This window comes from Ctenocephalides felis, unplaced genomic scaffold (genome assembly GCF_003426905.1).
Source record: "Ctenocephalides felis isolate EL2017-DRISC unplaced genomic scaffold, ASM342690v1 CF-g0.4_SCAFFOLD_01492, whole genome shotgun sequence".
Taxonomy (NCBI): domain Eukaryota; kingdom Metazoa; phylum Arthropoda; class Insecta; order Siphonaptera; family Pulicidae; genus Ctenocephalides; species Ctenocephalides felis.
The window spans coordinates 35,561,374-35,576,325 of NW_020537646.1; the positions used below are offsets into that span (position 1 = coordinate 35,561,374).

At 30.8% G+C, this 14,952-nt stretch overlaps 1 protein-coding gene across 1 annotated transcript in view; it reads right to left on the reverse strand.

The window, feature by feature from the left end:
• Positions 1-34: 34 nt before the first annotated feature.
• LOC113371497 (calcium-activated potassium channel slowpoke-like) overlaps positions 35-14,952 on the reverse strand; it is a 118,978-nt gene continuing 104,060 nt past the window's right edge. The window contains exons 8-13 of the mRNA XM_026612122.1: positions 13,060-13,151; positions 11,098-11,208; positions 10,096-10,201; positions 9,028-9,180; positions 8,076-8,231; positions 35-151 (exon numbers count right to left, since the gene is read on the reverse strand). Coding sequence (XP_026467907.1) covers positions 35-151; positions 8,076-8,231; positions 9,028-9,180; positions 10,096-10,201; positions 11,098-11,208; positions 13,060-13,151 — 735 coding nt within the window. The remainder of the gene's footprint in view (positions 152-8,075; positions 8,232-9,027; positions 9,181-10,095; positions 10,202-11,097; positions 11,209-13,059; positions 13,152-14,952) is intronic.

The following is a 14,952-nucleotide window of genomic DNA, read 5'->3' on the forward strand; positions in this document are numbered from 1 at the left end:
TGTAAAATAGTTAAAACGAAGTTGTTTTATAGTCTTACTCGCTGGCTTGCGGGAATGTCATGCCAGTGAATGATGGTGACAAAGTTTCCGTGTACATCTCGCACCCGGTTCCTTGCAAATAGTCATTCTGCCAAGCTTGCGTATCCGGAGACTGAAATTTGCCGTCGAGGCAATGAAAATAATAATAACATGAGATAATTTTAAATCATATAAATAAATAATAATGAGCATCTTGCGCTGGTCCGGAACGTAGGAATCAAAATGTTGCATCTGGAAGAAATTGCTATAAATGAAGACTTATGGACTAAAACCTATGGTTAATTTACCTGAGTTTGCTGGAGTTTACCTTTCTTAACATTTAACGGTAGGATATAGGGAAATTAAACAGGGATTTTGGCGAATGGAATTTAAGATTTAAATATATTTGTAAGATTTTTTGTATTTTATCATCTTCAAAGTAGAAAATAATTTAATTTAGAATAAATTTGGTTAGTGATAATATAGTAATAATGTATCAATGATGATAGCTAATAAGTAAGTATACTCTTATAATACGAAAGTAAAATTTATAATGGTTCTAAAATAAATAATGAATAAAATAACTTGAACAGTTTACTACGAAAACCATTTTTGCTAAATGTGACAACCTCTTGAATTAGAATATAAATCAGAAAAACTATAATAAAATTTTAAAAAAAGTTGAAAAGCACTAGTAACTCCTAATTTAGTATAATGATAACAATAAAATGAAAGAAACAAAAGTACAGTATTAAGATGACCATATTTCTGTAGGTCAAAACCGGGACGGTAACGACGAAGGAAGAAGGTTTTATTATTACTTAAATATGATTGTAAATAACGAGGATTCAATAAAAATCAGTTATTTTATCTAAATGAATCAAATTTTTTATGCAGAATTACTGATTTTTAGTAGGAATTTTATTATTCGATTATATCATATAATTATTATGAAGAAAATTGAAAAAAAAGTAATACCAAGCTTAAAATTTGACGATACACATTTTTTCCCATTTTAAGCCTTGTATAACTTTTTTTTCAATTTTCTTCATAATCATACATTAGCATTCGAGCAAGAAAGTTCAAAAAGTCGTCTTCATAATATTTGCTAATTTTCGTAAACTTGAAAATAAAAGTTCGAATTAGTAAAAGGTTCTATGAAACCCACGTTTTAAATTTTGCAATTTTCACATTTATAGCGTATTGTCTCATATAAGCTAATTCATTGTATAATAGATATTTGATGGGTAGTTGTGATTTTATGAGTAAGTAATTGAAATTTTCGTTTTGCAAACTTGAAAATAAAAGTTTGAAGGTAGTAACGTGAAAGGCTCTTTAAAACCACCTTCGAAATTTTGCAATTTTCTCATTCATAATGTATTGTTTCATATATATATATAATACGCATCAAATATCCATTGTACATAGAGTATAATTTATGTACATTAGAGCGAGTCGATTTATATGGGTCCAAAAAAGTCGCTTAGGAACACATGATTTTCGGATACTAAGAATCAAAATAAGATACTTTACTGAAGAAACCATACCTCTAAAATGAATTCTGAAGTCCCATGCATTGGCCCAAAAATAAGGGTTAAAATTTGAAAAATTCCATTTTGACTCATTTAGGATACTCAAATTGCTTTAAAATGTATGACCGACCTCCACTAACTTTGGAAGGCCGATCTACCCAAGCCCGTGGTTTAACCTCTGGAACCCCCCTGAGAGGTTTTTCAAAATTTAATCCTTATTTTCAGGTCAATGCACGTTACATCAAAATTCATTCTAGACATATGATTTCTTTGTGCTAATGTGCCTAAGTGACATTTAAATCGACCCGCCCTAATGTACATAGATTTTACTTATAAGTATAATCTATGTGCAACAGATATTTGAAGGGCATAGAAGATACATATTATTGATGGTTGTAATTTTATTAGCAAGTAGTTGCAAAAAATCAATTTAAATCTATGCTTTTCGTTGATCCGGGTCAACCTAGGACAAAAAATCAAAATCCGATATGATTATTGCTTTTAGAAAAACCCGGGACACAAAGTGAAAATCCGGGCCAAATTGGAACGTATGGTCACCTTAATAGTATAAATAATAATATGTGTAATAAATTAAATATAAGATTATGAGAATAAAAAAAATCTAGCATTTTAATTAATTGATAAAAATATTTAAAGTGCACAAATAATTCATTGTTTTCATAGTTCATATTTTCATAAATTCCGCACTTGCAAATAACACAAAAAATCTCACAAATACATATATAATCTTTAACAATATAACGACCACATACATACTTTACGCATACAGAACACCAATGTGAACATCATGTGAAATCGTGTTCAATATTGATACAACATTTATGTTACCACATTTAACATCGACGGGCCACATCGAGGTGGGAAAAACACCGATCCAAAGCAAACGATTCCGTGTTAAAAATTTCATTAATTCATCGAACTAACAATAAGAAAATATATCTTTCGAAAACAAGACAATAAATTCGGCCAAGTAATGGCATTTAAGACGATATCCTTTGCTTTGATTGAGGCGAAGACATCAGCTTGACACAGAACTATGACTGATTGTGATGAATGGATGTTGGTGCGGACAAAGAACAAGATAGAGGAAAAAGTGTCGCGGGTTTGAGATGTAATTAAGTTGTCGCTTTCTTTCGGAGAAATATGTGCGCGTTTTTGTATGTCCATTGAGACATGTGGTGGAAAACACTTAAATAAAGATGACAGACGGACGTGCTATGAAGTTTCTTAATACAAATAACGAGTGGGTTGTTTTTGATTTGGAGATGTATCGGAGTGTAAGTGATGATGTTTTGTCTTACTTAATTATATTCAAGATTTGAATGATATTAGACAATTGAAGCACTACGCATAATCCTATCTTGGATAAAGCATTGAAAGAAATACTATACATCTACTCAATTATCATATATTTAGATCAAATTTTATACGTTTTGTTTAACAAAATATTATTTTATTAGGTTGACAACTAAGTAAGTGCGGATTTTTGTTACAAAATCAGAGTCATTTTTTTAAAGGAACTAAATAACTTTGTTCTCAAATACGTTGTCCATTTTGTCATTGACTTTTGTTATCTTTCAGGCATCATAATTATCTCACTTTCATAAAACTTCTGGTTCTTATTAGCTAAAACTTAAAACAAGTACAATTTGACAAACATTATTATGTTTTTGAAGTAAAACTTCTTTAGGCGCGACTAGGGAGTAAATCGTTACGGCTCAAGCTATTCGTCATAGGCTATAGATATATCGTTCTATACGGGTCGATTGTGCTTGGGAGTCGTGTTTTCACTATTTAACTTCTGAGAAACGCTTCAACTATTCACAATTGAAAATATTATTCTGTTATCTTTTTAGATAAAAGTACTTCTGTAACTTATCACGATACAGCAACTACATCATGTCAATTACGAAATAATGAGTCTGTATTAAATATTCAATCATCACATGTTAACGTGCAAAAGTCAAATGAAATATTTCAATTTCTACATAAAAACTTTAATTTTTTTAGGAATGCACGAAAAATATTGTATCTGAAAGGTTGATTTGATAAATCATTTTTTCTTGTTGGCGATTTCTATGTCAAGTATCATTCGGAAGAACCTCGAACATTGATTTTTTAGATGTTAAAATAAATTTAACGAAGAATAATTCTCAAGTTCACAAAAATTTTAAACTCTGTGTCAACTAAATTTGTGTCTCACACACTTTTCAGTAATCTTGAATAATTCAAATCATATTTGGAGTATGATAGTAATTGTTTGAAAATATTAGTATAGTGGTTTACATTATTAAATGTATGTATTAGTAGTGTTAACATATTACTAATAAATACTATTTTGATTTTTTTAATGAAGCATGTATTTTTGAATTAATTGTCATCTTGAACAATAGCAAAAAAGTTTTACTTCAATCGCGTGTGTACATTACGCGCACCTTTTTTTGAATTCAAGGAGTTTTGTAATGATGACATCATAAGATGGTGTAAGGTCAAGACTAGATGTGGCAAAACATTCCAATCAAGATCTAATAATGTTTGCTAAGTGGCCAAAATTATGTGGTGTCAATAATGGAATAAATCACTGTTTCGATTTAACAATTTATGGCGCTTTTTTCAATTATATTTTTATGATTAATTTCGTTAGTTGTTTAAAGTAGACATCAGAATTGATCATTTGGTTGGCAGTTCAATGTAGATAATATTTTTTAATCAACTGCTACTGGACGATTAGAGCATTTTTCATCTTTGACTGAAAAACACAAGAACGATACTTGGCAACCCAATTTTGACACTGCCGATTTTTAAAGGCTTCGTCACCAAAACAGAGCATTTTTTTCGTGAGTTAAAAATGTTTCTTTACATTTGCAGAAATAAAAAAGCAAAATATGACAAAAAATTAGGATTTGATTTCATGAGTTCTAACCAATGCCAACTATGACTACACAATTCATCAAAAACTCTATTTTGCAGGTTGATACTAGAAATGTCTACTATCCAATAATAAAAAGTATTTTACATTTTGACTCTATCAGCAAAACTAAAAATTCAATGGAACTATCTAAGAGTAAAAGCCGCACTTACTTAGTTGCCAAATCTAATATTTATAATTATACTTTCGTATATTTGAACAAATGAGAAAAAATATGGATATAGCAACCGATTAATTTTATTATGTAATTAGGTACAAATAATTATATCAAATCAAAGCGTTTTTGTAAATTTCATGAAATTGTATGATTACGTATTGCACCTGCTTAAATTTGACTCCCTACTACAAAACGGGAATGATTTTATGAGTATAGATCTTTTTTATTCAAAAAAAGACTACAAAATATTTAACCCAATTTAATCAAATATTATCTAATTCTATTGTGAAAAACACAAAAAAATATAAACTTTTAAATGCCACTTATAAAATTCTAAATACCATTAACAGCTCATAATATTGGATGGCGTTGTCTTTATTCTGTTTCTAAAGCTATTATTCTGTGAAAATAATATATTGAATATCGAAGTATTACGTGTGCATCGCTTACTTATACGAACTTTTAAGACAAAGTAAACTTCACCTATGTTATAATTCTAACTACACGTTAAATTTCTCTGATTGACGTATAAACATGAATAGTAAGTAATTTGTCGTTTTCGAATTGTGGCGTGTGCGAGGGGGGACTTACTCTGTGGCCTGCGCGAAAGGCATGCCAATGAATGTGGGACTTAGGGTCTCAGTGTACATTTCCATGCCGGTGCCGCGCAGGTAGTCGTTCGTCCAGATCTGCATATCCGGCGACTGCAAACAGGTAAAACACACAGCAGGCCGAATACCGGCCAGGTAAAACGGTAAGAAAGTAGCCCATTTTAAATGATTTATAAAAGTAATAAAAATTATAAAGGTAAATAAAAGTTGATCTTTAATTTTTACATAAAATATAATTTAGAGCGGTTCCATTAGTATGAGACAAAAAAAGTCACTTAAGCACATATGATTCACGCATACTAGGGATTAAAATCAGAGACTTTGCTGAAGAAACTGTATCTCTAAAAAAAAATCTGATGAACACCCGTGCATTGACCCAAAAAAGAGTTAAAATTTGAAAAATTTCATTTTGACCCATTTAGGGTGGCCCAAATGTATGATCGACTCTCACTAACTTTGAAAGAACGATCCACCCATGCCCGTGGTTCACCCTCTGGAACCCCCTCTGAGAGGTTTTTCAAAATTTAACCCTTATCTTTGAGTCAATGCACGAGATATCAGAATTCATTTTAGAAGTATGGTTTCTTCAGCAAAGTATCTTATTTTGATCCCTTGTATCCGAAAATCATAAGTGCCTAAGTGACCTTTAAATCGACCCGCCCTAAATATTTTATCATTGTAATCATAAGTTTTGTTATTAATACAAGTATTATCGGCACTGGACAAAATAAAAAAAAAAATCAGTTTACACTCAGAACTTAATGAACCCTATTATAAGGTGACTTTGTAGGTGACAACCCGATTGTTGTCCTATCTCGAACTAATCAATTTATTATTATAAGCTCTGATACTGATGACTTTTTATTCAAATGCAATACCGGAGAAGGACTATTTTCACTTGCAAACATATTGTTATCTTTAATTTCAAGTCAGAACCGATGCCACTACTGCTTAATATCAGGCTGTCTCAGGCTGGAGTGGAATTTATTATGAATACCCGACATATCTCGAGATATTGTCCCAAGTTTATATTTTAGTTTCAATCGTACTTAGTTCAATATGTAGGGTAGGGCGGGGCACAAAGGTCCAATTTGACTTTAAGTAATTATACTAAATGAACTACATCACAAAACATAACGTGTATCAAACAAACAATCTCGTAGTATGTTCAATAAAATTCCCAGTTAATTGGTAATTATAGACATTCTTCAACCAATGCAAAATATGAATTTCATAGGTACATTTTTTACATAGATCACATTGAATATAATCTTTATTTGATATTTTGTAGAAATATTAACCGGAAAAGTTGGAATAACTATTTATTTAGTTGATCTCTCGTAAAATTGATTTTTTAACTGAATTTACTTTTTTATTTACTATATTTTATTTTTTACAACTTTTGCCAGGGTAAAGATTCAGCTGGTTCTTTTTACACCATTCACATGTAAGCTATTCTAGAAGTTATATAAAGAACTATTGAATTGAATTTGAATATACCAATACATTTTATAAAACAAATAAATAACTTATACTTGAAAATTATATTAATGTCTTGTAAACTAAAAAACAGTGCTTACAACTAACATATTAACAATGAGAGAAAATACTTGTTATGGATTTTAAGAAACAAGGTGATGGTTGGTTATACATATTGTGCCCTCTACTTTCAAATATTGTTGTTAAAAAAATTCTAAATTTACTTGTTTTTGAGATATCTGTGGTGGACCTTTTTACCCTATAAGCCCAGCTCTATCCTATACATACAACGAATTCACAAACTGTGTTATGATTGGCAAAACCCAATGGAAATTAATGTAAAACTTAGAAATCGTGACAGCAGCAGTATTTAAGTGATACTGTTTCTATAAAAACATCACGGCGTAAGCAAACCTTCACGGAAGTCTTGAGATTTATAAACATACAATTGGAGATTTTACATTTGGAGACTAAAAAAATGTTGAAGTCTTATGAATTACTCTCCACGAACAGTTGGGAGTATAATTTGAGTACGCCCAAAAATTCTTATGATCAGAGTCTTCTGCTATATACATTCAAACATATTTTTTTTAAATATTTCAAATTATATTTTTTTAGAATTATATAATTTTTCGACTTAGTAATAACTCTTAAGTAGAGAATATGATCAGATCTACTTCTAAAAAATAGACAAAACTCAGTCTGCTGATTACAATGATTCATTATATTATTTATAATAAATGTTAATTATCTGTGATATATGTATATATTCATATTTAGTAATAATAACACCTGAATGTAATATGAAGTAACAATATTTCTGACTAATTATTGGAAGCTTCAAATAAATTGGGCTATTTTATTATTGAACTTATTAAAAAGACATTATTCCTAAATAATGAAACATGTATATGTAGTATATTAAGTATTCTGCTGGAATTAATTTATGCTAATAAAATATTAAACTATTTAAACACAATTTTGCACATTTTCTATTATAGGAAATTAATTGAAAATGTATGTTATTTAAAAATATTTCTTCAATTATAAATATATGAGTTATATCAATTCTAGAAATTAAACACGAATAAGAAAGACATATTGATTATAAAAACTTGGTTCCGCGCAAATCTATCGTTAATACATAAAAAAATTGTAAATTGGAAAATAATTGGCTTCAAAATTAAATGAGTTTAAATTTGTGTAAATAAAATAAGCCTAATCATATTACTATCGATAACTGTAAATCACAATTTATTGTATTTGTTTCATGGTAAGGTACTAATAGTAAATAAGAAGTAAAATTGAGCCTGATTTTTGAAACTCACCGTTTTAAAACTTCTCATCGCAAACAAATTGGCCATCATAGTTGAGAATCCGGGTGCCAGGCAACTTTGTGCTATGAAACCCAATTTTAACTCGGCTAAGCAGATCACATCGTCGCCTTGTTTCCAATCCCATGATGGAATATTTAATAAGTACGCCTGCAAATAGTATACAGATAATTATAAAAATATATAAAAACTAGTGAGGTGCATGACATCGTGCCTTAAGGCAAATTGCTAGAACTTTCCGTACCGTAATTAAAAACTCAAGGTATGAAAATAATGACCATACTGTCGAAAATGTCGAGGACATTTGTTTGAACGATATACTATTAAAAATTAAAAATCTTAGTACGAAACCCCAAAAAATTAACATAAAATGTGAACACATTATTAAAATCTCTATAAAATATCTGATAATTTGATGTGCATACGTCTAATTATCATTTTTGACCGCCAAATGGCTTATTTTATTTTTTTAATAGAACTCTATAACCGCCAGACCCGCTTTCTTAAAAATTTGATCAATTCTTCATCTTGTAAATACAAGTAAAATGTTTTTTGAATTATTAAAATCGGACACTCCGTTCTCTTAAAAACTGAGTTACTGTTTTTGGCACTTTTTAGCTCCGTATCTTCGAAACGGCTAAACCTGCCTTTGCCAAAAACTAATCAGCACGTCTGCTTATCATACAAATCGAATGTTTTTTTAATTATTTAAATCTGTTGATTGGTGTTCTCAAAATCGTCGACGAAAATTTGTATCCGCACACACACACACACACACATAATAATTTTGATTTTATTCACAATATAAATTATATTTATTTATTTTGTAATGAATCTATATATGAACAATCAAGAGCAAGTTTGTTATTATTATTCAATATATATTCTTATTAGTTTTAATTTATGAATTATTACATTTTATTAAATTCCATTAGAGTATAATTACCTTATTGTGATATTGCATCAGTTGTATAATGACTCGAATATCATCGCTATAATTTTTTATCGAAATGACTCTCATAATATTGGCGGCGTCTTCAGCATCCGGATCTTGGCAATATTTATTGGCGAGCACAAGACAAGCATCAGCTTCATGCACCTATTTATTCATTTGATATAAATAACATTTCTGTTAAAATCTTTTAATACATATTTGATATTAAATTGAACTTCCCAATGATATAGAAAAATATTAATGATACTGATATTCTATTTGCTTTAGTACACTTGAAGTTTTGAAAGTTATGAATAATATAGTATGTAATATGTATAAAAAAACTAAATTAACTCAAATCATACTTAAATTCCTTCGATAATACTTATTATGAAATAAGTTTTATTTTACTATATTTATGAGTGCGTTACACTTTATTTTAATTTATTAAAAATTTATACTATATAATTATTACATATACTATCATGCTAATATCCATATGCACTAGTAACTAAAGTTGCTATAAATAACTAACTATGATGTCGTGCATGTGATTTTAATATATTTGAAATCTAATTGATTTTGAGTTATCAGTGAACAGCCATTTACACAAATTGTGACAACGGATGAAATAATCTATTAGCAATCACTACTAAATTTAGAATGAAAAAATGGAGCACTAATTTATTCAGGGACTTACCAATGAATTTGTAGTCTAATCTATCTCTGGTTTTGTACTGGTTAATTCGAAACAACTTAGTGCATGTTAAGTTAACATATACAAATTAAGCGTGGATTTGAAAAATCTATTATACTCCTGAACAAATTTATACCATTTGATAAATGTTCAACATAAACATTCCACAATGTGGAAAGCGTTCAGATAGTTTTGTGGTACTTTTAGTCAAACCGAGAAGTATCAAGTTGAAATGATATTTCACAGAATTTTATGAAAAAACATTGATTTTTACTTTACATCGAAATGGATTTGTGATTGACAGAAACTAGGGTAATTAAAACAGTTAACATGTTAATTGAATTTAGACATTAATAATTTGGAGTTGATGTAATAGTACTAACCTTCACCCTTTGCAAGTCAATGGGGTTCATTATGGTTCCCTGGAAGAACTCTACAGTTGTAAAGTGCCTCTTAAATAAGCCTTCTAGTTCCAGATCTGGAGGTTTCCTAACGGTCACATAAAAAACAACTCAAAAAACATCTATTGAAATAAAATAACAAATTTCACTTATGAATGAATGATTTTGACTTAGCCACAGCTCAGGATACCTTATATCTGTCCCACGTATTTGATGAGAAACAACTAGCGAGTTCTGTGATTTCAATTTTACTTAATAATTTTACATAATTAGACCATTCAAAGAACCATAAATACACTCGCTGTTTGTTCTAATAAAAATACATTATAACATTAGAAATATAAACGCATGCAACGCAAATACAAGTTTTTTCTAAATAATTTCTTTCGTGAGTCATTTTATGCAGCATTTGCAAAAACATACTTTTAGAAGACTTATAATAACTCACAAAAAGAAAATAGATGTAAAAAAAAATAGATCTTAAACGTGCGACATATTCTCTTAATTCACTTGTTGAGATACCATCCTAATAAACCCTGTGTATGACGTGCTCAAAATTTAAAGATACCAAAAAGCATGAAAATGACTAATAACGATTATCGGCAGTCTACAATTTCTAGTAATTGTTTGCAAGGCAATATACGTATTTTTTTATGAATATTCTACAAGACATTCCAGTGGCAGCTCCTGGTTTTGTACCTTAACTCTTTCTAAGTCCACTGCGTTCATCATCGTTCCCTGAAAAAACTCCACAGTGGTGTAGTGTCGTTTCAGGAGACCTTCCAACTCTAGATCAGGCTCTTTTCTAATGATATAATTCAAGTAAAATTTATATACACTAATTAAGAATTCGTAACCTATACTGCCATATCATAAAAATAGAATACGTCCAAAAATTTAATGGTTTGTTTGAAACTGTCGAAATTTATATATAAATATTACCTAAAATTGATGAATATATTTGATTATGTGATAATAGCTTACCTGTGTAGGAAAACTACTTCAACATCAACATCCTCTCTATCTTCATGTAGGAAATCTTTCAGAAAATGTGATACAGACTCATATGTGATGTGGCCGCAAACAACAATATGCCTACATTTGGTTAAATTAATTATTATTTTGTTTTTATTATTTATTTATTTATGAAACACATAATGCCAAATATAAAAATCAAAACTTCTCTGTCATATCTAAAAAATGTTTTCATAAAATGCAACATATGATATGACAGTTAAATTTTTACAAAAACCAACACCAACAATCAATACTAACAAACATGCCTTTGTTTCTTGTGTATGCTCGATTATTCAAAAATTATATTGTAGCCTGCTATCTGTATTGTTTGTATTTTAAAGGTCTATATTTGGCGTTTTAATAGCAATATGTGCGTATTTATTTAAAATAGAATCTGAATAATCGTAAAAGGTCGTGTAGAGTTTCTACAGTATACAATGTTTTGAAAATATCTATTAAAAATTGATGCACTAGCTATTCGGTTCGCATGCACCGAGCTGTGAGTCTCCTAGAGGCTGGTATTGCAAATTCTAAATATGTGGGCTAAAGTCTAAGATGAAAAATATGTGTCAATTTCTAAACTTTAAATTAATGAAGATGAAAAGCAAAATTGTAAACACATTATATTGAAGAAAACTTTGATAAGCTATCATAATAAAAAGCAGACCAACTACGGTCAACTGATAAACAATGTATGATATGTGTGGTTGATTTCGAACATAAAAATAAAATAAAATTCAAATAAAAATTATAAATTCTATTTTAAAGTCTACGACTCACTTGTGCTACCAGTACACCTCAGACGAACAGATTGGCTAAAAAAAGAACTGGTGAGATAGAAAAAAAAGAATCGATATAAAATAAAAAGAAATAAATATAGGATAAATAAGAATTGGTGTCAGCGTCGCTACGTGACGCGCTCGCCCGTGGGCATAGGGCACATATTTGATGTATATATAGTTTTCATATTAAATGGGACCCTAAGTACACACAGCCTGGCCCGATCTAGCTAGGTGGAAAAACAATGTCATTGACAGGATTTTTTCGGGAAAGGATCGAAATAAATGTAAATCTACTATTATAATAGTGATCGGAACATGCGATGGAGATTGGGGCCGGGGCGACACATAACACGTACTTATATAACGGCTAGATTATATATATAATGTATGTATAATAATATATTATATAGAGAAGACAGAGACTCGACCTAATAAGAGAAATATCAACACACAAATACGCACACAACATTCACAATCACGTTTACTATTACGTGGGATAATATTACAATACACGTATTTATTACGTAGGATAATATAACAATACACTAGGAACGCCTTGGAATGTGTCGTGTGTCACGTCCAAATGCTACACGTTCATCCGATCACAAGGCAACACTGGGTAAAATAGGGTAAGTATACATTGTATTGGTGAATTATAAACATAATCATTGCTTTGTGATTCAATAGTGTTGCATTTAACGCTAATATTTTTGTAAATACACTTTACGAGAAATTTATTTATAATAATATTACATTACAAAAACAATGAAAATAATTACAATACATATCACAAATAAATTATGTTCAATATAAATAAAGCATCGAATAGTGTGCGCACATAAAAAAAAATATATTTAGGACACATCCCAAGCAACTATATCTAATGAGGAAATGAGGATATTGAAACTTCTACATCACGGATAAATTTGGAAGGAGATGTGATAAGTGCATATGGCGATGGCGACGTGCGGGATATAGGGTGACTGGTTGCGGCCTGGGAAAGAGGGTGAGCTATGGTTGGCGTAACAATATTTGAAAAAGTGCTCGAAACAAAAGTATAGAATAGTGAAGAGACGCGCCCCCGCTTTCCCAGGCGGCACTTCAACGATCACGACACTTGCACTTGACTTTTCTTATAACATCTCACCTGCGTCCTCGCTCGTTCTTCAGCGTGCCGCCGTACTTCGGCCTAGTTCCGATCAAGTCAATAATCTCTGGGATACAACTAGCGAATATAGCCTAGACGCCGACAAAATGGACAAACAATACACACATGTGTTGACAAAAGCATCCGTTATATGTCATTGGTCCACAATATTGTAAATTATTTATAAATATAATTTTGATCTTACGATTTTTGTGCAAGGTTTTTTATTCAACTCTTGCCATTAAACTATATCGTGGGGTTGAATGAGTGGGGCGCGTGGGGGCGGGGCGGAGCTCGGGCCCTGCTGTGTGGCTCTCGGGGCGAAGCGCGCGTTCTACATCTGTTTATTACTCTAACGAACTACTAGAACTAATTAACATAAACTTCAGCTTAACACTACTATTGCTTTGCTATTTGCTTAGTAGACCGGCATGTTAGTTGTTTGGCTGTGTGCGTTTAATAGCGATTATGATTTGGCATACTTATAATTAAATCAAAACTTATAGAGCGCAGTGAATTTCGATGGTTTTGTTATCAGGCGATACAGCGTGCGCGAAATCTACTGAAAAATGCATGCGACTGTAGCCGGTTTACATTCAAGATAAAAATCAAACAAACCAAAATGAACAAAAGGAAAAAATGTACACTATGCAGGCGAATCAAAACGTGAGAATATTAGCGGTGACTGGTTTTCAACTGTACAGAGAGTTTAGCAATTAATTTTCGGGTGCACGAGGATCGAGTATCAGGTAACCGAACCTTCTGCGCACGTCCTTGCTGTATTTGCCACCGTACTTGTTGCGCTGGGCCGCCAGTTCGGTGATCTCTGGAATCCAGCTGGCGAATACGGCCTGATAATGTGACGACGCGGTTTTTTAGCGGAATATGGTAACTGAATGGCGAGTGCGAAATAATTCTGACTTTGGCTTTCAATGGATTTGTTTGTGAGGGCGGGGAACGGGGGCGCGCAGCCCACTAAACGGTACAGATGATAGACTACAAATGATTGTGGCAGCTTAGAACATAACAAGGTATATTATTGCATTACAAAATATGCGCTCCGCTCCGCCCCGAGTCAATGAGCTGGCGCGCACCCCTTCCCCGGCTAACAATGCTCGCATTATGTCTGATAATAATTTTATTAATTTCATCAACTAATTATATCTCAACGCCGAATATAACATATTCAACATTCCAAAAGGTACGATAAATTTTCGAAGTTTTGGTGACGAGAAAACAGCACAATGTGGAGATGTATTTATTAATCTTTGAAATACGATTCCAAATATAATTAGGTTTGCTTTCTCATCACTAAAACCCTATGTAATAGAAGCAAATTACATTCTCTCTTAATTATCTTATTACTATAGGTAAGGATACGAAGGAATGAGACCATAAGGAGTGCAGGATCAGTTAATTTTTAGGCAGTGCTGACGAATTTGGGTATGGTGTAAGATTAAGAAATATTATTTAATTGAATATCATAATAATTAACTGTAGTTTCATAAAATCAAACTATTGCTACAATATTAATTAATGTAGTTCTTGTTAAATACGTTAGAAAAGCATGGCAAAGCTTTTAAATTAGACTAACCCAATTTCTACAAAAAAGTTCTAATGTTTATACTAACATATTACTTCAGTAAACTATCTAATAAATACTTTTTAAAATTACTTTAAATCATTATTTTCATTATTTATTACAAATTTAGGATAAATTATATTGTCTGGCTTTCATGAATGATTGATGATGAAAAATATGTCCATCATTAATATTTAAGAAAATTTATAGATATTATCAGCATGAAAATTATAAACAACAAATAATAATTAATAATTTTTTTAATGATGTAATAATTCCATCTACACAACTGGGTCTTGTCACGGCTGTGT